The 23,651-nt window shown below is 49.7% G+C and overlaps 11 protein-coding genes across 11 annotated transcripts; 5 read left to right on the forward strand and 6 right to left on the reverse strand.

The window, feature by feature from the left end:
* Positions 1–210: 210 nt before the first annotated feature.
* Positions 211–1,752, reverse strand: CI109_102565 (uncharacterized protein; the record flags this gene model as incomplete). Its single annotated transcript, XM_032006944.1, has 5 exons — positions 211–441; positions 521–628; positions 690–1,109; positions 1,254–1,508; positions 1,627–1,752. The coding sequence occupies 5 exons, from the start codon at positions 1,750–1,752 to the stop codon at positions 211–213; spliced, it is 1,140 nt and encodes a 379-aa protein (XP_031858725.1).
* Positions 1,753–2,119: 367 nt separating this feature from the next.
* Positions 2,120–3,637, forward strand: CI109_102566 (uncharacterized protein; the record flags this gene model as incomplete). Its single annotated transcript, XM_032006943.1, has 13 exons — positions 2,120–2,162; positions 2,247–2,285; positions 2,388–2,434; positions 2,494–2,529; positions 2,624–2,679; positions 2,743–2,753; positions 2,821–2,843; positions 2,906–2,921; positions 2,975–3,000; positions 3,060–3,141; positions 3,242–3,435; positions 3,492–3,554; positions 3,614–3,637. 13 exons carry the CDS (start codon positions 2,120–2,122, stop codon positions 3,635–3,637), a joined length of 660 nt encoding a protein of 219 aa, XP_031858724.1.
* Positions 3,638–3,943: 306 nt separating this feature from the next.
* On the reverse strand, positions 3,944–4,612 carry CI109_102567 (uncharacterized protein; the record flags this gene model as incomplete). Its single annotated transcript, XM_032006942.1, has 2 exons — positions 3,944–4,078; positions 4,352–4,612. The coding sequence occupies 2 exons, from the start codon at positions 4,610–4,612 to the stop codon at positions 3,944–3,946; spliced, it is 396 nt and encodes a 131-aa protein (XP_031858723.1).
* Positions 4,613–4,971: 359 nt separating this feature from the next.
* Positions 4,972–6,204, forward strand: CI109_102568 (uncharacterized protein; the record flags this gene model as incomplete). Its single annotated transcript, XM_032006941.1, has 6 exons — positions 4,972–5,479; positions 5,596–5,624; positions 5,710–5,784; positions 5,895–5,940; positions 6,001–6,132; positions 6,197–6,204. The coding sequence occupies 6 exons, from the start codon at positions 4,972–4,974 to the stop codon at positions 6,202–6,204; spliced, it is 798 nt and encodes a 265-aa protein (XP_031858722.1).
* Positions 6,205–8,026: 1,822 nt separating this feature from the next.
* Positions 8,027–8,844, reverse strand: CI109_102569 (uncharacterized protein; the record flags this gene model as incomplete). The annotated part of the gene is made up of 4 exons (XM_032006939.2): positions 8,027–8,061; positions 8,234–8,295; positions 8,524–8,657; positions 8,773–8,844. 4 exons carry the CDS (start codon positions 8,842–8,844, stop codon positions 8,027–8,029), a joined length of 303 nt encoding a protein of 100 aa, XP_031858720.2.
* Positions 8,845–9,256: 412 nt separating this feature from the next.
* CI109_102570 (uncharacterized protein) lies at positions 9,257–10,632 on the forward strand (the record flags this gene model as incomplete). The annotated part of the gene is made up of 7 exons (XM_032006938.2): positions 9,257–9,332; positions 9,407–9,438; positions 9,530–9,813; positions 9,914–10,094; positions 10,157–10,232; positions 10,301–10,479; positions 10,549–10,632. The coding sequence occupies 7 exons, from the start codon at positions 9,257–9,259 to the stop codon at positions 10,630–10,632; spliced, it is 912 nt and encodes a 303-aa protein (XP_031858719.2).
* Positions 10,633–11,180: 548 nt separating this feature from the next.
* CI109_102571 (uncharacterized protein) lies at positions 11,181–12,993 on the forward strand (the record flags this gene model as incomplete). Its single annotated transcript, XM_032006937.1, has 6 exons — positions 11,181–11,183; positions 11,437–11,660; positions 11,786–11,929; positions 12,067–12,524; positions 12,590–12,804; positions 12,865–12,993. The coding sequence occupies 6 exons, from the start codon at positions 11,181–11,183 to the stop codon at positions 12,991–12,993; spliced, it is 1,173 nt and encodes a 390-aa protein (XP_031858718.1).
* A 465-nt stretch (positions 12,994–13,458) lies between these two features.
* CI109_102572 (uncharacterized protein) lies at positions 13,459–15,545 on the forward strand (the record flags this gene model as incomplete). The annotated part of the gene is made up of 9 exons (XM_032006936.1): positions 13,459–13,510; positions 13,575–13,642; positions 13,720–13,977; positions 14,062–14,396; positions 14,464–14,490; positions 14,567–14,993; positions 15,160–15,253; positions 15,337–15,460; positions 15,530–15,545. 9 exons carry the CDS (start codon positions 13,459–13,461, stop codon positions 15,543–15,545), a joined length of 1,401 nt encoding a protein of 466 aa, XP_031858717.1.
* A 364-nt stretch (positions 15,546–15,909) lies between these two features.
* On the reverse strand, positions 15,910–17,652 carry CI109_102573 (uncharacterized protein; the record flags this gene model as incomplete). The annotated part of the gene is made up of 8 exons (XM_032006935.1): positions 15,910–16,004; positions 16,061–16,116; positions 16,187–16,215; positions 16,299–16,368; positions 16,472–16,587; positions 16,694–16,780; positions 16,982–17,121; positions 17,346–17,652. 8 exons carry the CDS (start codon positions 17,650–17,652, stop codon positions 15,910–15,912), a joined length of 900 nt encoding a protein of 299 aa, XP_031858716.1.
* An 848-nt stretch (positions 17,653–18,500) lies between these two features.
* On the reverse strand, positions 18,501–19,602 carry CI109_102574 (uncharacterized protein; the record flags this gene model as incomplete). The annotated part of the gene is made up of 4 exons (XM_032006934.1): positions 18,501–18,741; positions 18,807–18,929; positions 19,115–19,326; positions 19,510–19,602. The coding sequence occupies 4 exons, from the start codon at positions 19,600–19,602 to the stop codon at positions 18,501–18,503; spliced, it is 669 nt and encodes a 222-aa protein (XP_031858715.1).
* A 1,095-nt stretch (positions 19,603–20,697) lies between these two features.
* CI109_102575 (uncharacterized protein) lies at positions 20,698–23,369 on the reverse strand (the record flags this gene model as incomplete). The annotated part of the gene is made up of 11 exons (XM_032006933.1): positions 20,698–20,858; positions 20,931–21,104; positions 21,165–21,397; positions 21,460–21,596; positions 21,659–21,772; positions 21,830–22,401; positions 22,465–22,669; positions 22,728–22,805; positions 22,866–22,886; positions 22,942–23,039; positions 23,177–23,369. The coding sequence occupies 11 exons, from the start codon at positions 23,367–23,369 to the stop codon at positions 20,698–20,700; spliced, it is 1,986 nt and encodes a 661-aa protein (XP_031858714.1).
* Between the last annotated feature and the right edge of the window lie 282 nt (positions 23,370–23,651).

Below are 23,651 nucleotides of genomic sequence, written 5' to 3' on the forward strand. Positions count from 1 at the left end.
TACGTCCCCTCCTCTCTGGCAGGACTTGCATGCTACATGTCAACCCGACCGGACATATGGACACGGAATTTTCGATATTACTGGATTTTGGAACCAAACACAACACGAACAATATTTTTGACATCTGCGCCTCAAGTCGAAAGTCACCGCCACAGCTAGAATCGTGCGTCGCAGCAATGTGAATCATCATCAAGAAAATGCATATCGCAATCATGACTCTGCAACAGCTGGTACCTCGGTATCCTCAGCTGCCTCGTTTACCTCTTCTCCAACTTCATCATGATCCGATTCGTGTTCCTCACCATCTTCCTTGCCTTCCTCACCACCTTGCTTCCGTCTCGTCTTCCGTCCACTTGTCATAAACTTTCGTTGGGGAATGACAGCTTCGAATGCCGCTGCCCAGTCCTGTAGCTCGAGATATCGTAGTAAGATCTCGAACACCTGTTTGAAGAGCACCGTCGTCAGCTGTGCTTATCATAATATTCTTCATATCAGTAGGGTAGCTGGGAGACAGACATACCTGGTTGACAGTCAACACTTTCCTCGTAGGGAGATTGGCGAGGTACGTTCCGATTGGTAGTCTAGCAGTTCGAATTCCAAGCTTTTCCGCCTTATCCTGACACAGGTTCTAGACGGTCACAGCAGCACGTCAGTTCCACTCAGTATCATTTGACAGATATCAAACCCACCTTGTATCGATTCCTGTCCACGATTCCACCGATGATGTACACCTCGTCCTCGCTCAACGTGCTCAACTCTTCCTCTGCGTCTGCAGAGAGATACACCAGCTTATGTTTCCCCGCCTCCAATCCTGAAGGAAGATTCGGTCCAGACAAACACCCTTCTAGCCCTTCTTTCTCCGTTGAGGAGGGCCCCTTTTCGAAGGGAGCAGTACTTTTGCCGTCCAGGGCCGACTTCAGATTGTCCAACCCTTCGGACCACCAATAACATCTATTCCATTTGCCCCAGTTGGAGTTAACCATCTTCTCCCACAGTCGAGGTGCGGCAGCAGGTGAAAATGTGGTATGTAGGATCGTTTTGATAGGGAGCTTGGCCGTACGGTTGGTCGAGTATAGATAACCTAGTTGTTGTGACATTGATGCGATTTCCTGCGAATCGAGAACGAAAGAATCAGCTTGAGTCATCAACTTCGCCTTTTTGTCATGTCCTTCTCTCATGATCTCTTCTTTCACTTGTACAAGCACCTCATCTTGGTGTCCCCCATCGACTCGTCTCGAAAAGCTATCACTCACCTGCTCATTCATCAACTCATCAAAACCCAAATCCACCACAACTCCACCACCCCACCCATCCCCTTCTTCCCCATGTTCAGCTTTCCTTCTCGCCACTTTACGTTGTTTCTCCAACCTCTTCCGTCTTTCCACAATCTCTCTCTCCTCTTCTGTCAATGTACCTTCTGCATATCCTTTCGCGAGTTGGGCCGTACGGATTTTACGTCGTTCTTTTTCGGCTGCTCTTTTGAGTGGTTTGACAGCTTCCATTCGAGCCTGACCACGAAAACACGGGTTAAGATCAGCGATCACCATATCACTCCTTTTGAGCTCACCCAAAGGACGGGGTGTGATAGCTGCGACTGGGTGATAAGAAGTCAAACATCAAACATACCTGCTTAGCAGCTCGTTTCATAGCATTCTTGCTCATAGCTTCGGGTCTTGCCTCTTCAGTACTGCCCGAAGCAGCACCTGTCGAAGGACCGGCATTCATGGCACTTTCTTCTCCGTCGATATCCATTGTGACACGTTGGTTGCTCTCTGACCTTAGTCGTATACGGATGAGTGACGCACGATCAACAACAAACCCACTTCACAAATCAGATTTTTCAACTTTGGTTTAAAGTACGCCAAAAAAGTGATGACGTGTAAGATTGTCGACCTCCCGATCGCTTTGCCTCGTCGCAATGCTTCCGGTTAACAACCAACTTCAGTCCTCCAGGCGATTCTATTCTTGTTCTCGACTTCAACTTCAACTTGCATACTAAATCATTCCCACAACAAACCAATAGCGCGCGATCATTCTTTCACAACTGAACACAGCATCCTTCTGGCCGAATCCTAGTCCTACATAAGATACAAATCGAACCCAGCCTTAATTAGCCGAAATGTCAGACGCTCGATTACGTCGTGTGCAGAAGGAGATCAAGGGTGAGTGATCAGTGCTCACACAGCTTACATGTTAGGACTTGGATCGACGAACTGGCTCGGAAGCTGATTCGTACCCGCTGGTAGATTGTGCAAAGGATAAGACGAGTCAGATCTCAATAGAAAGTACGTCCAATCGTTTCAGTGTCCCCTTGCATGGTGCTATTGGAGTCGTGGAAGATTCGTGCTTCATATAGTGGCATCCGACTGATTATGGAAGCCTCACAGTGATTGACGAGTCCCCGTTCCACCTCATCGGTGCTTTCCCCGGACCCGTATGTTCCACTTATTCGAGCTGCAACACAAGAGCTTTGCAGCTGACTCGCCCTTGTAGCCCGATACACCGTATGAAGGAGGCTACTACGAAGTTGTACGTGTGACGACTTCCTATTCGATTTGACCCGGAATACGCCTGTTGTCCAGGGCTGCAAGCTCACCTGACACCCATGATGTTGTTATAATAGGACATCAAAATCCCAGACGCATACCCCTTTCAGCCAGTTAAGATGAAGTTCATAACGTAAGTGTGGTGCGCGCTAATCAATACATTAGCTCGATACTGACAAGGCTATAACCTATACAGAAAAGTCTACCGTATGTTGCATGATGGCCTTCCTCGGCTCTATTGAGCATACTGACCGGCCTGATTTGTTGCTCGCAGACCCCAACATATCGTCGGCTAGTGTGAGTCGCTTCATACACCGGTCAACGTACAATGGCATTGCTGATATGATTGTTCACTCTAGGGTGCAATTTGTCTTGGTACGTTTCAAAAGCTGTGTTCAGAGGCGTTTTGATATTGACGGACGGTGCAGATATTCTGAAAGACGCATGGTCACCGGTGAGCTTGTTGATAAGTCTGACTATTCCTGGCAGACAGATCTGACACCGACTTATCAGGTTCTCACCCTCAAATCGACCCTCATTTCATTACAATCACTTCTTTGTGACCCCGTTCCTAATGACCCTCAGGATGCCGAAGGTATGTCTGTCTACCCGTGCAATAAGCCATTTGACCCTCTTCCCATTTTGGGAGGTCCTGTTCGTCGTAGGACTGCACTAACCTTTTTCGGATGACACAGTGGCAAAGCACTACTTGGCAGACCGAGAATCTTTCAACGCTACCGCTCGTCACTGGGCGCAAGCGTACGCGCAAGCACCCACGCATAAATCAAAAGCTGCTCTTGGAGGCCAGGCGACTGACGCTGAGATGGCTGGACTGACAGAGGATAATGTGGCTTCGTTCACTGATATGGGTTTCCCAAGACCTCAGGTGGTGAGTGGTTCTCGTGTGGATTGTTCAAGATCGGCAAGGCTGACGAAGTTCTGCAGATTGCGATTCTAAAGAGACTGAATTATAGAGGGAACAACGTGAACCCGGCGTCATATAATAGTGTGAGTATCGTCTGGGTTGCTCTCTCACCGAATGGCGAAGCTGATGCGCGTTCAACCAGGTTCTTGAGGAACTGCTCAAGTAACGAGCTGGCGACAGGAGAGGGTTGAAGAGACGGATATGAAGCGAATCATGTTAGAAGTGCCTTGTAACGTCATCTAGGCATCATATGCAGACAAGTCATCATGTTGCGAACGAGCAAGTCGCGAATCGAGCTGGTTGCGCTTATGAGGGGTGCAATTCGTCGTAACATGCCATATATGAGTAGAGGTGTTTCTACTATGCTTTCTCTCAAAAGTCCTTCCATCAACTCCCGTCCACAATCGATATGACCATGGTATCTACGTCCCTGCCTCCTGCGTCCAAGTACGAGATCTCCTAGACCCAGCGTCTATTTGGCGTTTTGTGATGTTCCGCTGACGGATCTCCAAGCATCGGCAGCCTGTTGGTTCCCGCTCTGTTCAGCAGCGTGGATCGTTGCTTGTCTTCTGAGTTCGAGTATTCGTCGTTTGTTAAAGTAGTCGATCTGCGGGAAACGTGTATTATATCAGCATAAGATCGTTCAATCACAAGCATCCTGTACTGCTGATACTCTTTCAAAGGACGACCGTTTGCCGTTGGGACTAAACGTGTGGGACAAGGTGGACGTCCTTGTCACCCTGTCCAAAGTGTGGCCAGGGTGTCAAGATGCCGCACTGCCTAGTATTCTCGTTCCCCTCTCACTCTGCGTTCACAACGAAGCGTTGCTGAGACGTCGTTCTTCCCACTCCATATGTATCAGATCCACAAGTCCACTCACCCAACTCTTCCCACAAGCATTCTCATACCCTACCCTCTCTTCTGAACAAAAACCACCTTGTACCTCTTTCCCTTTATCGTCCTTCTTCACCTCATCACCCGGTACGTAGACTTTATTCTTGTCCAAGCATGCGAAATAGGCATCTCGGGTCGACCAGCATTGTTGTCTTTGTTGTCGAGTAGGTGCGGGAGCTTCGATCTCAGCGCTACTGGCGGAGGAGGAGCTGGAAGAAGAGGAAGAGGAAGAGCCGAAGCCGAACATCGTGACTGTTATGATAGTAAATGTGCTGGTCAGGGAGTGACGGTAGCGTATATATTTGAGGGTCTTGGTCTCAGGCGGTACAATAAAGATTGATTGACGCTATTGAAGGTGGATCGTATATGTGTGTATGAATAGGATTGACTGACCGAGCCGATCGAACTTTTGGGAAGCTCAAGCGGCATCTTGCCGAGAACGATGACGGAATCAAATTCCCCTGCGTGCTTGCGAGGAGAGTAACCGGTTGATCCACGGCCCGATCACTGCCCAACAATAACAATGATCACTTCATCGTCCTCTGATTCTTTCTCTTTTGCATAGTATCGATCGCTGCTTCTGCTCTGTCCCACAGTCGCTGTACGATGGCCCCACTGCCGCCCTCACCTCCTTCTACGGCCATCCCGACACGCTCCACACTCGCTCCTCTGCCTCCTTCTCCCAGCTCGTCCACCTCGTCCCTCACATCGGAGGAAGAATCGTTCGATCATCTTGCTCCGGCTGTAGGAACGACGGTCACCGTATCCACTTCGAAGAATGGAGAGAAACCGACTTTGGGTCTGAGAGATCTCGTTCGAATGCATAGAGGCGACCGACAAAAGTCTAGTACCCGTGGAGGGATACCGACTATTCATTCGACGGGAATATCGACAACAATAGGCGGTGCGAGATCTTCTGAGCAGATAACAAGCACAAGCACGAGCTCGACCACAGACAACGTCCCATCCTACGATGAGGTGATTGGCAACGGGGACGGTATGACCGTCGCACGATCGGAAAACGAAGTGTTTGCGAGACAAGTGGTAATACGAGGCTGGAAAGTTGTAGGAGGGAAAAGCTGGACAGATATGGGTAAAGTCGGTGCGTACGTTGGTGAGTGGGCAACCTTCCAGAGGCTCAGAGGCTGTACCGGCCTGTTCTTAATTATGAATACACTTGTACCACCGGACGGAAGGACGTTTGTTGACGAACACGATTTTATACTTCAGTCTACGATATTGATATCGGACTACGAAATGTGAGTCCTCTTTTCCACATCAAGATCCAGGACTTGTGCTACTTGTGAGCAAAGACAACTGTCCGAGCTGACCGTAAAACTGCAGGGAGGAAACATCAATATCCTCAGGCGGTATACGGATTTCGTCAACCTTCGCTCGGCATTGAAAGCCCGATATCCTGTGAGTCGGCTTTCCTTCTGCACCGACAACGCCGCCCTCTTCCTTTTGCTGTGTGTAACGCAAGTGCGCGTAGTCGACACAAGCTGACTCGGTACTCGTTTATGGTGCAGGAGCTAGAAGCTGCTATCCCACCTTTACCTGGTAAAGCCCATATCTGTACGTCACCGCGACAATCCTTCTAACTTAGCACGTTGAGCTAATGGCCTGGTATTGTAGCCAAATTCTCTGAAAAGTTCTTGGAAGATCGACAACCTAGATTGCAGAGGTTTCTGAAGGGTGTGGTACTCCATCCGGTGATGGGTAAAGGCGGTGATGGGTCGATCGTAGGACAATGGGTGATCGGTCCAGGTGAGTAGTAGCGTGGATCAGGAGATTAGCGAGAATCGGGACTGATCTCATCGTCGATTGTTAGGCGGATAACAGGATCTTCCGGATTTGTGCCCTCACGGTAACAGGCTTGAGAAGCTGCGACTCCTCACGAGAAGAGATTTCCGGCCTTAATTTTGCCAACAAGCGGCACGACGTGACTCAATCGCAATGGCCCGACTCGTTCAGTCTACATTTCGAGCCAGCGTCCAGGCCGCCTACTATCCGCTCTCGACCACGCTCTGTGGGATGGGCAGACGTTGGACGTGTTCGCTATGGGCAACGAAATAATGATGGTGTTATGCGTCCAACCTCAAAGGCAGGGCATTCGACTGCCCGGCCCTTCGTCTTGGCTTCATGTCAGAAACGATGTCGGGAATATCTTACCCGTTCGAGCACATAGGAGATCCCGTTAGTCACCGTCAGGCAATAGTACGCACTATTTCAGTCAGTATGCAGCCTAAATCGATGCACACCGACTTTCCAGATTGGAAGCACGCATGTCTCGTTCTGTGCCTGCCCATTGTGACAGAGTCGATTGTCTGAAATGTAGATGATCCATGCTCATTGCCCGTTACTCATGACTTCGCCTCTAGAAACCCTTTCCTTCCAACCACCCTTTAACTTCCTCGACCCAATGTCCCTTGACTTGTAAATGCCCATTTGTCGGTCTAATAGTCACGCTAGGGGGATGAGAAAAGGGATCGATATGCGATTGAGCGAAATATGCGTTTAGTTGTTTTTGGATCGTCTGTGGGGGGGTAGCGGGAAGGTTCACAATTCGTTGGTTGTTTCGAATGGAGCGGAAGGAGATAGTAGGAAGTGATTGTCAGCTTCGCTCGATCGCGTTCCGAGTTGAACATCTCGACAGAGATGTGTATTGTGTACTTACAGTGAGATCTCCCTATCACACGAGTAATGTCCAACAATCCAATCAGCATGCAGTCCTTTCGACTCCCACACCCGCCTTACTAGCCTCCCCTCCCCGAACAACTTGCGAGGCTTCCACAACACACTGTACACCGACGACGATGAATTCAACCGTTCACTCACCTCAACCTTCCTTACAACAGTAGTGATCCCACCCCCATTCCTGATCTTTGAATAAACTGGCAATTCACCCCCTGAACTCCTTCCAACATTATACCACCCCCCTTCCCCCTCTCCTTCTTGTGCCTCCAATGATGAGCTTGCCGATGATGACGAACCAGTGGCTGTGGCTGTGGCTGTTGAGGAAGAAGAAGACGGTGCTAGGGGATCGACATTTTTAGGTTTAGGGATAGGAGTTGGGGATCGCAAAGGAGGGGGTTTGTGGCCTCGCGTAGTCAGTGATCGAGCTGCTGCAAGGAGCGGTTGACGGGTCGCGAACATTATCGAGAGTTGTTAAGTGCAGATATATTTATTAATGAATGGAAGAGTTGAAGCAGTGAAGAACGGTCGGCGATTTTGAACTTTTGGTTGCGAGCAGAGGTTCTCTCAGCGGTAGCGGTTGTGTGAAATTTGATTCCGTCATTCACTGTCTGCTCTGCTCTGCTTATATACGTTTTGTCCGCTGCTTGCCTCAAAACAGCTTGACGATCCACACTATGCACAAAAGCATGGCCAGATACACGCGGTCTGTTCGGGCGTTGCGATACAGCAATCCGCCAGAGGAACTGCACACAAGACGCATTCGTGACGACGAACCGTTTCACCGCTCTTCCTGTAGTATAGTAACATTCGGCCGACATCCCCATTCAACTCATGACATCCAACACTGTTCTCTTAATCATAACGTCCCCAAAACCATCTGATACACAATCATCCGGAAAGTTTATGCATTTTTCTCCTCTCCACTACCTCACTATACAAGATCCTAGCCCTTGCAAGTCTCCCTCTAGTGGTGGCCGTTCTTGTGGTGCTTGAGGTGCACTATGAAGTGGAAATCGGACGAGAGCGCAAGAGGGAAGTAAGCAGTTGGAGTTGACGAGGTGCGTGATGAGACGGGAGCAGGACGTAGAAGAACAATAATAGGAGACGAGAAGGATTTGATCAGCGTTCTGCCTTGTGTACCATTGTCAGATCTGAACAGATTGCTACGCACTGTTGTAGTCGATGGTGTAACCGATGAGGAAGAGAATACCGATGGTAGCGACGAGGGGCTTGCTGCAGGGGTTGAATATAGATGTCAGCGCATGTTGCAGGAAACGTGAGTGCTACCATCCTCCAGCCCTCCTGCCCCACGTATCCTCTCATACCACTTTGTCCGACTGATATCCCATTCGCATCACATCTCCCTACACCTTCCCGTCCCGTTCTTGCTCTCGCTCCATTCCGAACTTCCTGAAACACCGTATCCCATCGGCAGTCCACGATGGCCACTCCATCACTCACCCGCTAGCGTTCTTTCCCTCAAAGTATCGTCCTCTCAAACCACCCGCTCGCTCAGAAGCGGGCTTTGCACCCTTTGGAAGCTTGGAGTAAAAGTCGATAACCTGAGCAGTTCGGACCGAGGTTGTACCGGAGGACTATGAGGAGTTTACATATCAGCGGAACGTTCCTTCCATCATTCACTCGAGGTCAAAGTATGATAGCGATGAGGCTCGAGATGACGAGGACAGTGTAAAAGTAGAGAGAACGTACAACCGCATTAGGAGTAGCGATCTTTGGGGGGATCAAACCGGCGAGAGAACGACGAGCGGCTGTGGGCAACATTTTGAGGGAGGGAGTTGTTGACTGAGAAGTGAGTAGTGAGGTCGTATCTGTCTCAAGACTTGTAAGCTAGTATACATCACAATGAGTGTATGGCCAACGTCGAAGCAGCATCCAAGCAAGCACCATGCAAGCAGCAGCAAGCGGGATACCACCCTCAGTCACTCACTCCGAGCAAGTTGTAATCCCGTATTTCTCCGATTGTGGCATTACAACTATACCCCCGGGATCAGATCAGATCCTACTTGCTCCTTTTCTGTGCCTGGAATTATGAGAAGAGAAACGTACAAAAAGTTGGACACTGATACCGTATGTATATGCTGATCACCATCCCCATAGATTATCTGTTCTCTTGTCTACTAGCTTATACCCCCTTCTCTCACTTAGACTTATAGAAATCCTATAACACGCTACGATGTCTCCTCCTGCTGATGGTCGAATGGGGAAGAGAGAGTCTGGCGCTGCGAGAATCTTGGGATCAGGTGCCTCAGGTAGGTGATCATTCGTTCGACTCGGTCGGGTATGGGTTTGAGAGCTTCACAAACTGATTGTGTTTTCGTCATAGGTGTTGCTGAATTGATGGTCTTCCACCCTGTCGTATGTCTCCGCTCCCAACACCAATTGGCAATCCAGTCGGACTCTGAAGATTGCTAAACCCCGAGCTGATGTCTTTCGTTCTCTCCGTTAGGACACAGTAGCCAAACGACTCATGTCAAACAAAGCTTCTCTCTCAACTACATCCCTCAACACCGTCCTCTTCCGATCAGCCGCCACTGCCCCTATCCACCAGAAATTCCTCTCCCTCTTCCCAGGTCTCGGTTATGCTGCGGGATACAAGATCGCCCAGCGAGTGTACAAGTTTGGAGGTCAGCCTTGGTTCAGGGATGTCATTGATTCGAATGGAGGAGATTGGTTCAGGTCTACATTCGGAAAGAAGACTGGTGGTATGTTGATGCATGCTACTGCCGGAAGGTGAGTCGAGTCAACATCTCTTATCGATATCACTAGTCCTCTCTGTCGAGCTGGACCTTAGGCGCGTCAACCGATACTGACATCCACTACCCCATTTCAGTTTGACTGGTATCGGAGAAGTCGTTCTTCTCCCTCTCGACGTCCTCAAGATCAAGATGCAGACCAACCCTGATGCTATCCGAGGACGAGGTCTGCTCAAGCTCGTCACTGACGAAGGTATCGGTGCTCTTTACCGAGGATGGGGATGGACAATGGCCCGAAATGCGCCGGGTAGTTTCGCCGTGAGTAGCGAGTCAACTGTGTGCTCGCGGAGATCCAGAAGCTGATTGCTTTGCTCGACTAGCTCTTCGGTGGTTCTGCCGTCGCCAAGGAGTACATCTTCAAGCTCTCCGACTACTCTCAAGCTACTTGGGGCCAGAGTGAGTGGACGACTATCAACGAAATATACGAGTATGAACGTCATGCTGATGTTTGTCTCGCTTTCAAGACTTTGTCGCATCTATTGCAGGTGCCGTCGCTTCCATCACCGTCGCTGCTCCTCTTGATGTCGTCAAGACCCGAATTCAAAATGCCAACTTCAACTCTCAAGTCGGCGGTGTCACCATCATTAGGGATATGATCAGACAAGAAGGTGTCGGATCTTTCTTCAAGGGATTGACCCCCAAGGTGGGTCCTATAGCAATTATTGACTCGAGTCACCTTGAATATCAGGCTAACCGAATTGCCCATTCGTAGATTCTCGTCGTTGGACCTAAACTTGTCTTCTCATACACCCTTGCTCAGACTTTGATCCCTCTTTTCGGCAAATACGGTAAGTGACGTTTTTTTGTTGAGATGGACCAATCCTAATCGTGTTGTTACAGTGTAATCGAATCTTCAGACGAAACGGACAACGGACAAAACCCCTCTCTCTCTCTTTTTCTTCTTTGGCTTTAGATGACTCGTCGTACGATATCATAGATAGTACGATCCCGCGGAAAACAGAACATGGAACTTGTATATACGACTGAACTACACTCCCCCCCCTTTTTGGATACATGCATAGATGCTACTAAATTAATTGTCCCCAGTGCATGGTTATATGTCAGGTGAATGTGCCACGTGATCCAGGAGATATTACCACGCTGTTTGGACCCTATTTAAAGGGATCCGCTCTTGTTCACTCCCTGCCCCAAATTCCAGTTCCAGTTGTATCTCTCCTGCAGCAACAACTCGTACGAGATTACAACAAAAGATATCATCAAATGTTCAACACTGTTCATACTACTGCTACTGCTCGCACTATTATAAAGCAAATAGGAACAAGATACCCGGCATCAACATCCTCACTCATCAATACAAAAGTAATACATACGAGAATATCTAATATGGTGAGTGGTAGTGTTTCTTGACCCGTGTACAACCAGATGGGTGGCGGGTGGGGTTACCGTAGGTGAACCGAGCTGATGAATGACTCGACTTTTGTTGCCCTCCTCTACTCATGTGAATGTGATACCATTCACGCACTCACCACTACGCCTCGTCTTCTTCAAACGATGCCCTCTTTCTCCTTCCTATTGGATCCATCACCAATAACCGACGCGTCTTCCCCTCTCACCTGCACCCCTCGATACACAAGTATAGTCCACTCAATCCGTATACATCGTCTCCGCCTCCCGAACTCCCATCGGAGCCAAGGACGGAGCCCTCGCCACCCTCACCGCTCCTCAACTCGGTGTCGTAGCTGTCAAACATGCCATCGAGAAGGCCTCTTTGAAGCCAGAGCAGATTGAGGAGATTTACCTCGGTAATGTCGTTCAGGCAGGTGTTGGACAGAGTCCAGCGAGACAAGTTGGTATCGGTGCTGGGTGAGTTGTCTGGACTTCCTCATTGACAGTATCTTGTCGGTACAAAAGGCCTCAAGCGTGAGGAAGACGACACGAGTATCATGTCTGGACATGTTGAATACTTGCTGATATTGATATACCCACAGCATCCCAGAATCCACCGACGCTACTACCATCAACAAGGTCTGCGCGTCAGGTATGAAGGCCATCATGCTTGCTTCTCAAAATATTATGCTCGGCCAGAGGGGTATCATGATTGCGGGTGGTTTCGAGAGCATGTCTCAGGCTCCGTGAGTGATCAGTTTGTAGATTAACAAGTGTGATGGGAATGACGTTGACGCATTGCTTCTATTCCTTCCTTCCCATCTTGTCCACACGGATACCTGATCCTTCCACACTTGTTTGTTCCCTAAATCCTCCCCCACAGCTTCCTCACTCCCCGACACCCTCCTGCTTTCGGTCACTTCGAGGCTAAGGACTCTCTCGTGGTCGACGGTCTCTTCGACGTCTACAACAAGGTCCCCATGGGTAACTGCGCCGAACACACTGCTGCCAAGCACAGCATCACCCGAGAAGACCAGGACGACTTCTGTCTCTCTTCTTACACTCGTGCCGAGGAGGCGTGGGCCAAGGGTCTGTTCGAGGAGGAGATCGCCCCTGTCACCGTCAAGACCAGAAAGGGAGATGTCGTTGTCAAGGAGGACGAGGAGTACAAGAAGTTATTGAAGGAGAAGTTCAGATCAATCAGACCGGTCTTCCAAAAGGAGAACGGAACTGTCACCGCTGCCAACGCCAGTTCATTGAACGACGGTGCTAGTGCCGTCGTCCTTGCTAGCGGAGACGTCGTCGAGAAGGAGGGCTTGAAGCCCCTTGCCAAGATCCTTGGTGAGCTGACATTTTAGTCCGCGAGTCGAAATGCAGCTGACATATTTTGGGTTCATCTTCGACAGGTTTCGCCGACGCTGCTTGTGCACCTATCGACTTCCCCACTGCCCCCACCCTCGCTGTTCCTCTCGCCCTCAAGAATGCTGGTGTTTCCAAGGATGACATCGCCCTTTGGGAGTTCAACGAGGCTTTCAGTGTTGTCGGTGTCGCCGCCGAGCGGGTGTTGGGTTTGGACAGGTCAAAGGTCAACATCAAGGGTGGTGCCGTCGCCCTCGGACACGTGAGTACATGTATGCAACTCTTACAAAGCCCTCGCTCATCCTGTCTGTACCGTCTTCAGCCCATCGGATCTTCCGGTTGTCGAATTGTCGTCACCCTCGTTCACGCGCTCAAGAAGGGTGAGAAGGGTGTTGCGGCGATCTGCAATGGTGGTGGTGCGGCTTCTGCTATCGTTGTCGAGAGGCTTTAGGTGGAATGCATGTGTTAGGGATTAGAGGATCGTGTACATGACATATATGCATTGAACGATTATTTTCTGTGAACGCAGGCGGTGCATCATGGTATGAAATGGTTACGGTAATAGTAGTGCTGCTGTGCGTAGAGCTGCGCGTCGGTGGAGGTGGTCCAAGCGTAACAACTCGGGATCCGAGCCAAAAGTGCAAAAGTGCTATTGTTTCGCATTCCCGCTTCTTTCTATCTCTCTTGATCAATCACTTCGTCAGAGCAACATACACTTCCTCAGGTCTTGGAGCTACTGCAGCACATACTGGACACACTCGAACAAACCAAGATTGTCCGAATTCGAACTCGACCTTCTTGGAGCCCAATTCAGCGCTCCGCACTGCTTGCTCCACTTTCATCCTGGGCTTAACTCTTCAGTTGTGTTGGCACTTATCACTACGAGCTCATCGAGGTATACACAGTGGTGGTCAGGATGAGCGACAAGCTGGCTTTGCCTACTAGGCCTCCTGCGGTATTGATCCTGGGTGAGTACAGCTATGGAGTCTCCGGACGGAGGAGCAGAAGCTGATAGTCTCACCCATCTGAAAGGAGGTACAACGACAATAGCCAGAGCACTATGCTTATACTTACTCGATCCGAAGACACCACGAGCCAGTGTGAGCTTTCAACCGATCTGTCGAGATTCACAGTCCGGTAACGTTCATGACTGACACTCCGCTCCGCTCCACGACAGTTCGTCCGTCTAGCCGACCGATATTCCGTCTCCCCACCAACGACATATCTCGACCGCCCCTTCCTCTCCCTTCTAAACGACCCTTCCTCCTCGCTCGAATACAAGCAGATCAATTTGGGTAATGTCGAGCGACATGACGAGGTCTTTACGCCTCCAAAGAACTGGAAGGAGAAAGAGTTGGAGTTAGGTGAAGGGAGAGAGGGGTTTGATGTGGTCTTTGATTTGACGGGAGATACGTCTTTCGACAAGCCGGAACTGGTACGTTGCATCTCTCATATCGTATGAGCCGAGATAAAATCCGACATCGCGATAGCAGGTGCTGACTTCCTCTTACTATGGCAGATCCAAATAACGCACACGTACCAACTCGCCTTATCCCTAGCTACAACAGCTTCCACCCTTCCCTCCTCCCTAAAACCCCGGGCATACATCCGTCTCACTTTCCCATTCTACGAGATGAAATCACTCCCTTCGTCATCCTCGGCGGGTCATACCGAATCGGCGGAACTGAAGCCAGATGGGATAAGAGGTAAATGGTGGCATGAGACCTTGAGGGGGATTGGGAGGTTGGAAGGATTGAATTTTGGTGTGATAAGGTGTGGTGCGTGGTATGGTAGGGGAACGTGGGATGGGGAGACTCTGCCCAGGGTGGTGGTGGGTCATGTTTATCAGTATCTGTGAGTGTGCAATCTGAACGTCGCGATTCAGAGTTGGGCTAGTCGTTGACAGGGCCACATCATACAGGAAAGAGGAGATGAAGTTCCTTTACAAGTGGGTTTGGCTTCTTCACCCTTTGATCTCTTCAATTTCAGCGAGGAGTGGCCTGATATATACGTTGATTGCCCAGCTCTGATCTCCGAGTCAACACCATACACTCTCTTGACGTCTCCCAAGCGCTCCACCTCCTCTCGCTCTATCTCCTCTCTACACCTCGTGAAACTGTCCTATCTCAATCTGCCTCACCGATAGGCTTTTCCTTCCCTTCTTCCTCTAGTTCATCTTCATCCACTTTCTCACTTACGAAGCACAAACGATCTGCCTCGTCATCCGAAACATGGAAAACGATATCCACCGTCGTTCCCGAGAAAGGAAAGGTTGCTATTCCGTTATTCAATATCGTAGACGAGGGCGATTCGACGCAAGGGAGTCTTGCAAAGGCCGTAGCGGAGGTTTGGGGCATCAAATTTGGTTTTCTGAACAATACGATGGCCACGCTGGTGCAACAATTTGCAAAGACAGATTTCGCAGAGATGGTGGAGGACGTCAATGAGATGGTGAGTGGGTGACTCGGTGCTTTGCAGGACGACGGCCTAGGGAGGCCGGCGGATCGATTACAGTATTACTATCCCAGCAAGGTGTCAACAAAGTCACTGCAAAGATTGGCTTGCTGTTGTAGGCAGTCGAGGAGGGCCGCTGACTTACGCCTATTTGTCTATGTAGCACGTCCAAGCATGGTCAGATATGTTGAGCAAATCTAACCCGCCTATCGACTCATCGCCCATCACTCCCTTCCTCGACGAACACGCTTTCAGAAGTGAGTCGAAACGTGGCAGCGCATGCCACTCTAACTCGTAACTTGAACTTTGACACACTAACGCGATGCGTTTCGTCTTGCAGAAATGGCAATCTGTTTTGATGGATCCAAAGCCAAGAAAATATTAGGGTTCAAGCCTGCTTATTCAAAGGTGGAAGTTGATGAACTGAAACGTATCGTCCATGATTTCCAAGATGATAGATTATGGTCAGTCAAACATTCCGACTCACCTCCTTCCAAAGTTTGAGCTGGACTGACGTTACTATGATACTGTAGGCCGAAACTTGCGTAGGGACACCACGACCACTCGTCCATAGAGAGACGAGGAACATCAGCCAACAAGTAAATTGTGCCGTGAACTGTAACGGAACGAGGGAAGTTGCACTGATGGGCTGTACAGCGTTACAACCTATCTATCCACAATGACATATTCTTGTTTATGCATGATATCTATCATAAGCCAACACAAAACATATTCTCGTCGACATCCGACAGCTACGTGAAAACACATCCGTCGCGCTACTGAACATGATTCACTGTTCCTTTAACTCCTCCACATATACAAAACTCCATTTCCAACCTCTTCTCATCCCCGAATCTACATCCTAATCCTCGAAACATAGTTCTTTCCTACCAAACAGGGAATGGTAGAAAGTCTACTTGAAGTTCGCTGCTACGTCCGGGTACACATCGAATCGACGTTGTACCGTCACTGGGAGGTTTTTACGCGTAGTCGCCAACAACTCGGTGTCTAGAACGAAGATCAGTCATGGTATCGATTTCATTGTGAGCGACGAGGAGACTCACCAATATCGGCGTAAAGGGTAGTTGGCTCGTGACCTGCTTCAACGACAACGTCGCCGCTGTGACATCAAGACAGTTAGCATTTGTTTGGCCGACACGTCTGCGAAATTGCAGCGGGGGTTCACTTACAGAGGGTTGACAACGCTCGAGTGGCCGTACTGCGTCGCAAGAAAATTGCGATCGAGACTCATCAGTACAAAGCTTCCATCTGCACGATCATATGAGGATCAGGACGGCTCACAGCTTGGTACGAAGCTTCAGGGTGTCGCGCAGGAGAACACATTGCGATGTAGATCTGATTATCGACAGCCCTGTACACAATAACAAATAAATGATGATGATCAGTATCGCACAACTCATACTTTACAAGGGTTATCGCCAAGAGGCTGTGTTAACGAGGAAACGACAACTCACCTCGCTCGTTGGAGAAGGGTCCAGTGCATAGGTCCAGTTGTGATGTTAAAGGCAGCAGGGTAGATCATAGCGACCACACCTTGTCTAGCAGCTATCTGTGCCATTTCGGGGAATCGCTGCGCAGCGGAAAATGATTAGCAGGGCAAATACATATTGCGCACGTAGTGATTGAGGTTGTTCCAAGGATGAGGATGAGGATGAGGGACAGCAGCGGTGACTTACAATATCGTAGCAGATCCCAAGACCGATCTTGCCGAAGGGCGTGTCGAAAGTGGTCAATGTCTTTCCACCCGTCAAAGTGTCCGATTCCTTTTGTCCAGACAAAACAAACAGATAGTCAGCACAGCACATTACACGAGATTGCAGATTCCAGACCCATCCCCCGTGACTCATCACTGGAGATCTTTCCCCTCACCATCACACAGAGACTGTCACGTCGCTGAATGTGTTTAACGTTCGCTTGTCCAGACTCCTCACCTGGATCAAACGACTCGACTCGACTCGACTCACTTTGAAAGTCTGTCTTCCAGGGATATCAATATCGAACAAGTGGACTTTCTGATGGATGGCAACGAGCGTTCCTTCGGGATCGTAGACCGTACAGGTGTTGTAGATGTTATCGGTCGATTCTTCGTGTTGTGGGATGGAGCCTGGGGCGTGGAAGGACGCAGAGGTTAGTCATAGTCAGCGCGGTGATCTATGCGTTTTAATTCTCTGTCGGAGCGAGCTTGTCTTGTGTGATAGCTTTTGAGCGAGGTAAATTCCCTTGTTCCCGACACTTGGAGGTGAGAATGGGATGTACAAACAGCCCACAATCCACAGCGTCTCAATATTGAAGTTTGACCAGAACTAAGAATCGTACACCGGCACTCACCTCCGATCAACCAACAACCACTACTCCTCGCCATCTCTCTCAAAGCCTTTATCGTCTCACCCTCCTCTTCCCCGCTATCGACCTTACTCCCTACGTTCGGTACTTTCTCGCTATACTCTCTAAAACTGCTAACCGCGTATGGGGAGTTCCAAATCTCAGGAAGGACGATCAGTTGGGGTTTGGGAGAGGAGGTAGCTGCAGCTTGGACGGCGGCTCGAGCTACTTTGATATTGTTCGCTTTGGAGGCGGAGAGGGAACCCAGTTGGAGAAGGGCGAGTCGGAAGGGTTTAGCACTGATTTGAGCCATCGTGCGAGTGTAGGTGAGGTCCGTTGTTTCCTAGGTGGATTGAATTAAATTGGATTGAATTGGATTGAGTTTGAGTTGGGCGAGGGAAGTTGGTGACTCGACTTGCTGTGTGGTTGCCTTCGTAGTAGTAGTGACTGAGCTTAGGTAGGCGAAGATCGTTTCAGGACGACGTTTCAGTGACAAGGGAGTGTGTCTTGACAACCAAGATGTATTGCAATACTCGTTATCGGACCGAAGATGAACACTACACATCTCTCGGAGAACGAACGGAATTCAACGTTGCGTGCTCCCGTTCCTGAGAACGAGCTCGTGGTGTTGATGGTGGCGGCTAAATCCAGATCCGATCATCACCCCACCATACAAGGAACATCGCTGTCACCAACCTGAGTGCAACGACACTCATACAATCCACGCAGTAGCAGTAATGCTGATAGCATCAATCGACGAGTATGTGCAGACATGGGCACCAGATCTATGTTGATGCGATGTGATCGGATAAGAAGCCAAACGGTTCCTGCTTCCCAACTTCGTTTCGGGTAAACACAACTGCTGTGAAAGCCCAGCCATGCCGTGCTACGCCAAGAACACCACTTTGTATATCGCTAATCCTGCATCATTGTCATAATCATACGAAAGAGAAGAGAAATTCGGAAGAAAACATGTATAGGTGAGAAGAAGGAGATAAATATCCATTCAACGATGCAGAGAAAGAAGGAAACAAAGAAACGATAGGATACAGGTTTTGGCTCTTGGCTCGAACTTCATCGAGGTCCAACTGCCAGAGGCAAGTGGATTGTGGGAACACCTCGCTCTTGCGAAGATCATCGATCATTCTCCACCAACCCCATCTATAGCACCAACACGCCCAGACCAGCTCCGACCATACCGAGTACCATGGTCATCCATCCTCCTACAACACCATCCACGTTGAATGGTTGGACACCTCGTCGACTTCCTGATGAAGCGGAACTCGAGTTGGCTGCGAACGCCTCGGCGCCCGCGAGGACGGCTGAGTTGACGATGGACTGGTAAGAAGCGTAGCTTTGAATGGTGCCTTCGGGAACGTTGGCAGTCGCGACGGTGGGGAGACTGGCGGGAGATAGAAACAAGAATTAGTGATGATGTCGTATGATGCGCTGCACACTGGCACTCACGCGGTGGTCTTGGCGGTCCAAGTGTAATCAGTCCAATATCCATCACCGGTGTCGACCCAATAGGTAGTAGTTCTCATGGGCGCAGCGGTGGTAGTAGCCTCTGTACCGACAACTCGTTGAGCACTGTACCAATCATCAAAGTCAGCATGGTGTCTTGTACATAAATTCCTGGCTGATCCATCTCCCCATTTTCTACATCCGCGACGCATAAATATTGTAACAGTGCTGAGCGCACAGACCATCTGTCCGCCCCGAGCTACATAACCTAACGCGCCCGCCGTACAAGACCGAGTGGATTGCAAACTCACGTAGTTGTAGGTCTTCCATTGGCAGCTGTGGTCGTTGTCCTGCCAGTGGTGGTTCTAGCCGTCGTTGTCAACCGAGTAGTAGTCAACGGGTCATCGTCCGCTCCAGCGACTGCTGTTGTGACAGCGACACCAGCTGTGACCGTTGCGATGGTAGCGGTGGTGGCGACACCTCGAACGTTTGTACCGGTGGAAAGGACAAGGGTGTCTCCGTCCTATAGAGCGGATGGCACATCAGCATCGGGCAGAAGATGTATAAATGGATAGGTGGAAACGGGATCGTCTGTATGGAGGATAGGTGTATCACGTTTCGTCGATCACTCGAGGGGACAGATAATGGCCGAGGAAAAGGAAAAAAGAGAAAGGTGACAGCAGAAAATGTAAGATCGTGCACTCACAGCAAACGGAAGCGTAGTCGTGAATCGCTGTGCCAAGGCCGACGAAGCGAGGACCAGACTAGCGAACAAAGTCTTTGCAGCTCCTACTCGCATGATGATAGGGATGTTCTGGTGATGATGATGATAGAAGGGAGTGAGTCTGAAGAGTCGGGTTGTGATGAGGGAAACGGGCTGGTTATCGAGGCTGAAGCGGAATGCGCAGTCGATGATTTGGTTTGCGGGAATTTACCTCGGGTTGATATATATATATACTGATGCGGCGCTCACAAGCAGTCGATCGGTATAGAGGTGGTAAGATAGTCGAGGACAGGATATGCAGAGTCAACTCTAGAAGTGGTTGATTTGGATAGAAAGACCTGTCGCGTTGTGAAGTGTGATGAGGCTGGGCAAGTCGGGCGGGATGAAAGGAAGGGACAGAAGAAGGATTTGACGTGAGACCGATTGCTTAGGTTGATTGGTCGATTTCCAGTCCAATGCTCGACTGGTTGACAAAGAAGTGTCTCTTCCAATAACTCTCTTGGTCTTGTCAAAGTACGTATGTATAAGATATTAACAAGGATGATTGATGAATGGCAGAGATCAAAATCAAGATCAAAATCAAATGCAGAAGCGAAGTCAAGTGAATGATGAAGAAAACAAAACGATGTCCAGGCTCGGGTCGTCACAGGGTAAGGGAGTAGGGATTAGGGACGGTGTGACAGGAATTAGCACCAAAAAAAGAAACCCTTGAGGCAGAGTAAAGTACAAAAGTGACACTGACCGAGTGGCGGTGTTCTATTTGTCTGGCTAACGGAATCAAGTAATGACGTTGTTCCAATTCCCAGTCCCATTCCCATTCCAATTCCAATTCCCCAAAAAGGGTAACGAAATTCATTACAAACTCTTTTACTTGTTTATTACAAAACCGTCCGCGTTGTAGTACCCCCTTTGCGGCGATTGAAAGATCAACCTCGGAATCAAGGTTTGTGGCATTTTATTGACGCCAGATCACAGATCTATGTTTGGTTCCAAATGCAATCGCACCAATGCACGTTTGCGTCTACAATACGGATTGGGATACCATGATTGTATTTTCATATAGCATGCGATATAAACTGTTTGACATATCACATGAACCAATATTAACAAGATGACCGAAATGCTATGTGTCCCCCAAAGAAAAAGTCGACCTCTCGCGGCTCTGCTCCATTATGCCTTCGAACCACCATTCACAGCCGTGCCATTCGTTCCATTCTCCTTCTTGCTCTCCTTGGGCAGGCCCAGTGCGTCTCTCAATAATCGCACATACCATTCTTTCAATTTCGTTTCGCATGTCTTGGATGATTGCTGCACGATAAGATAGAGATCCTCTGCAGTGAAGGAGGACAGTCAGTCGTTGTCCCACAATAGGTGGAACTGTTACGAATGTGCTCAAGACTCACCCTTCCACTCTTCGCTCTTGCTCGCGACCAGACCACCAGTCTTCAATCCCATCAAAGCCAGGGTACTGTCCCCCGGTGTCACTCTCTTCCCGACGTCGGTGGGTTTGGCAGGATCGACGAACCAGCTCTGAGTCGCGCCGTCCAATAGGTCGGGATACACTCGACCCGCAACGTCTGATTCACGCTCATACGATCAGCATTTTCTCTTTTCATGAATGCAAAAGTTCTGCTTACCAATGATATCACAAGTGACTTCCGATCCTGGATCATTCAACTGGCGATACACGAATCCCTCGGGAGCCTTGTAGGCCGACATGACTGGTATTTCCCCATTGATGGTTGCCGGTGTTGGCAGTTGGTCGTTGGCGCCCTCCTTGGCAAGCTCGAACACGTCCCCGTAAAGCACACATCTCCATGCGGTTTCATTGCTCTGCGCATGTTCGGAGGCCACTTCTATTGCGATGACTCTGGGAGACAGGTTCAAGCATGTCAGATATGGCCTGGTCGTAGCCGTAAGGACAAAACTCACCGAATCTTGAGGAAGACCGCGCGATCCTCGGCGCCTTCTGATGGCGCAAGAAGACTATCCGTTGGCAAGTCTGATCGGTGTTTCTTCAGTCGTACCATGTCTTCCAGCCATATTCGCTCGCCTCCCCACCACAAACCCTGCGAAGCGAAAGGCGGATCAGTCGAGGTGATGACAGCATATGAGCTCTTCGGTGGCTCACCTGGTACAGCGTCTTCTTCTGCGACATGATTAACTTCATGTCTTCCTCACTGATATCTGTATCTTGAGGAAGGATGTCGATCTTATCTGTTTGTGTCCATGCATTTGTAATGCCCTGATTATGAAGCGTAATCAGCATTGCGCCGGTCGATCAGTTGGCACTTCTACTCACATGAGCCGTCTTCAGCGCCACGCTAAGTCTGAACACCGCCGCATCCCACTCCCAAGGCATCTCAACGAACCGTATCCTCTTCGCCCAATTCGCTTTCCACTTTTGTCCGTTTCCGGCTGATGCTTCCAGCTCTTCTGGGCTCTTCCCCTTGTACCCCTCAGCCTCCTTCTTGACTCCTTCTCTGAGATAGTTTTCCGCCTGATGTCCTATGGCGTCCCAACCTTTCTCGCCGGCAAGAAGCTCACTGCCGATAGACCACGGTAACAGGTCTTTCCCGTCTTTCACGATCTGGTCCGCGGGACTGAACATCCCCAGCGGTCGTATGTGATATTCGTAATATTGCACTATATCAGGCTGCGTCGAGGCGAGCAGTTTCGGGGCGGCACCGCCAAACAATGTCCAAGCGGTGGAAGAAGAGGCTGACGCGACATCTCCAGATTGGAGAACACGAGTTTTGAGAGGGACTTGAGCAATAAGGCCTGGCCAGTGCGTGAGAGCGGTCAGACCGAGTCCTCGGAGTTTGGCAGGTGGGTCGATATTGTTGATTCGGAACCAAACCAGTTCACCGCGGCCTGTCGTAGGATAACGTTAGCTCATCCGGTTCACAACGACGACCCCTACAACAGGCCACCTACGGAAACGCCGTTGTGATGTCAACTCTTCCGCTCGTTCTGGGACCACGCCAGCCAGTCCATCCTCCTCTTCCGCTTCGCTCTGAGCAGGTGCCACCTTCTTCTTCTTCGGCGGTGCGTCTTTCACTGGCGAAGCGGAAGAACCTCGTTTCGTTGATCCGGACAAGGATTTACGACCCTTCCCGCTTTTACTATATGGGCAGAGACACTGAATGCAGGAGTTAGTACGCTGCGTCGTTTGAGTGAAGCAGTCTGAAAGAACGTACCTCGCTGTGATCGTCCAACGATCTGGATGTATCCATCAGCCATGCGGCATGTTCCTGGAATTCCGGCACACTTCGAAACTGCGAGAGGGAGGACAGACGTATAAGCATCAACGAGCACTCGGAGTCAAGGTTCCTCACTTTCAGTGTGTTCACAGAGCCCTAAGGAAGTGACGTTAGCAGTGATTCGATTCATTCCTGTCAATTGTTGACTGACGAAGAGGTAGAAATCCGTTCTGATAGAGTCATCCGGCTGTCTCTTCCTATGCGCGTATAGCTTGTAATGCTTGGGCATCGGGACTCTCTGCTGCGAGGCTAGTCGTGCGGATAAGGCAGTCAGCACATGCTGTCCTCAAGCCCATGCGCCCTAACTACCAGCTCGCCCAAACGTTCAGAGTTATATCCCTCCCGCCCGACTAGCTGGCAGTGGTTCGATCCGAATCACGACTCACCAACAACGGGCAGACCTAGCTTCTGCGCCAAATACTCTCCTGTCTTCTGCTCATATAGCTTATATTTCGGATCTGAAAGCGGTACTTCTTCATAATACCAATCTGTATTACTTGGTGGTGATGTTTCTGGCCAACGAGACGGATCTGCATCCGTTCTCGGCCAATTCAACGCAGGATGAGAAGGGGTCGTCATCGTCGACAAGTCAGAAGAGTCGGTGAACCCGGCTTTGAAATTATGCACTGGATGGTCGAAGAGGTAACGGGACAATAATCAATGTTCATAGCTGATGTTGTTGCTTTCGCGGACGCGCTACGCTTCGTTCGAGTGATAGTAAGTGACACAAGTGGGACAAAATACGAGAAAATGGGAACGGGATCAAATATTTCACTTCATCCACACTCACACTCGCACTCACTTTCACTCGTTGCTGCAATGACAAAAGTCGATTGATAGTGGTATTGCATACTGATACAC

Source organism: Kwoniella shandongensis, chromosome 4, assembly GCF_008629635.2.
Source record: "Kwoniella shandongensis chromosome 4, complete sequence".
Lineage (NCBI taxonomy): Eukaryota > Fungi > Basidiomycota > Tremellomycetes > Tremellales > Cryptococcaceae > Kwoniella > Kwoniella shandongensis.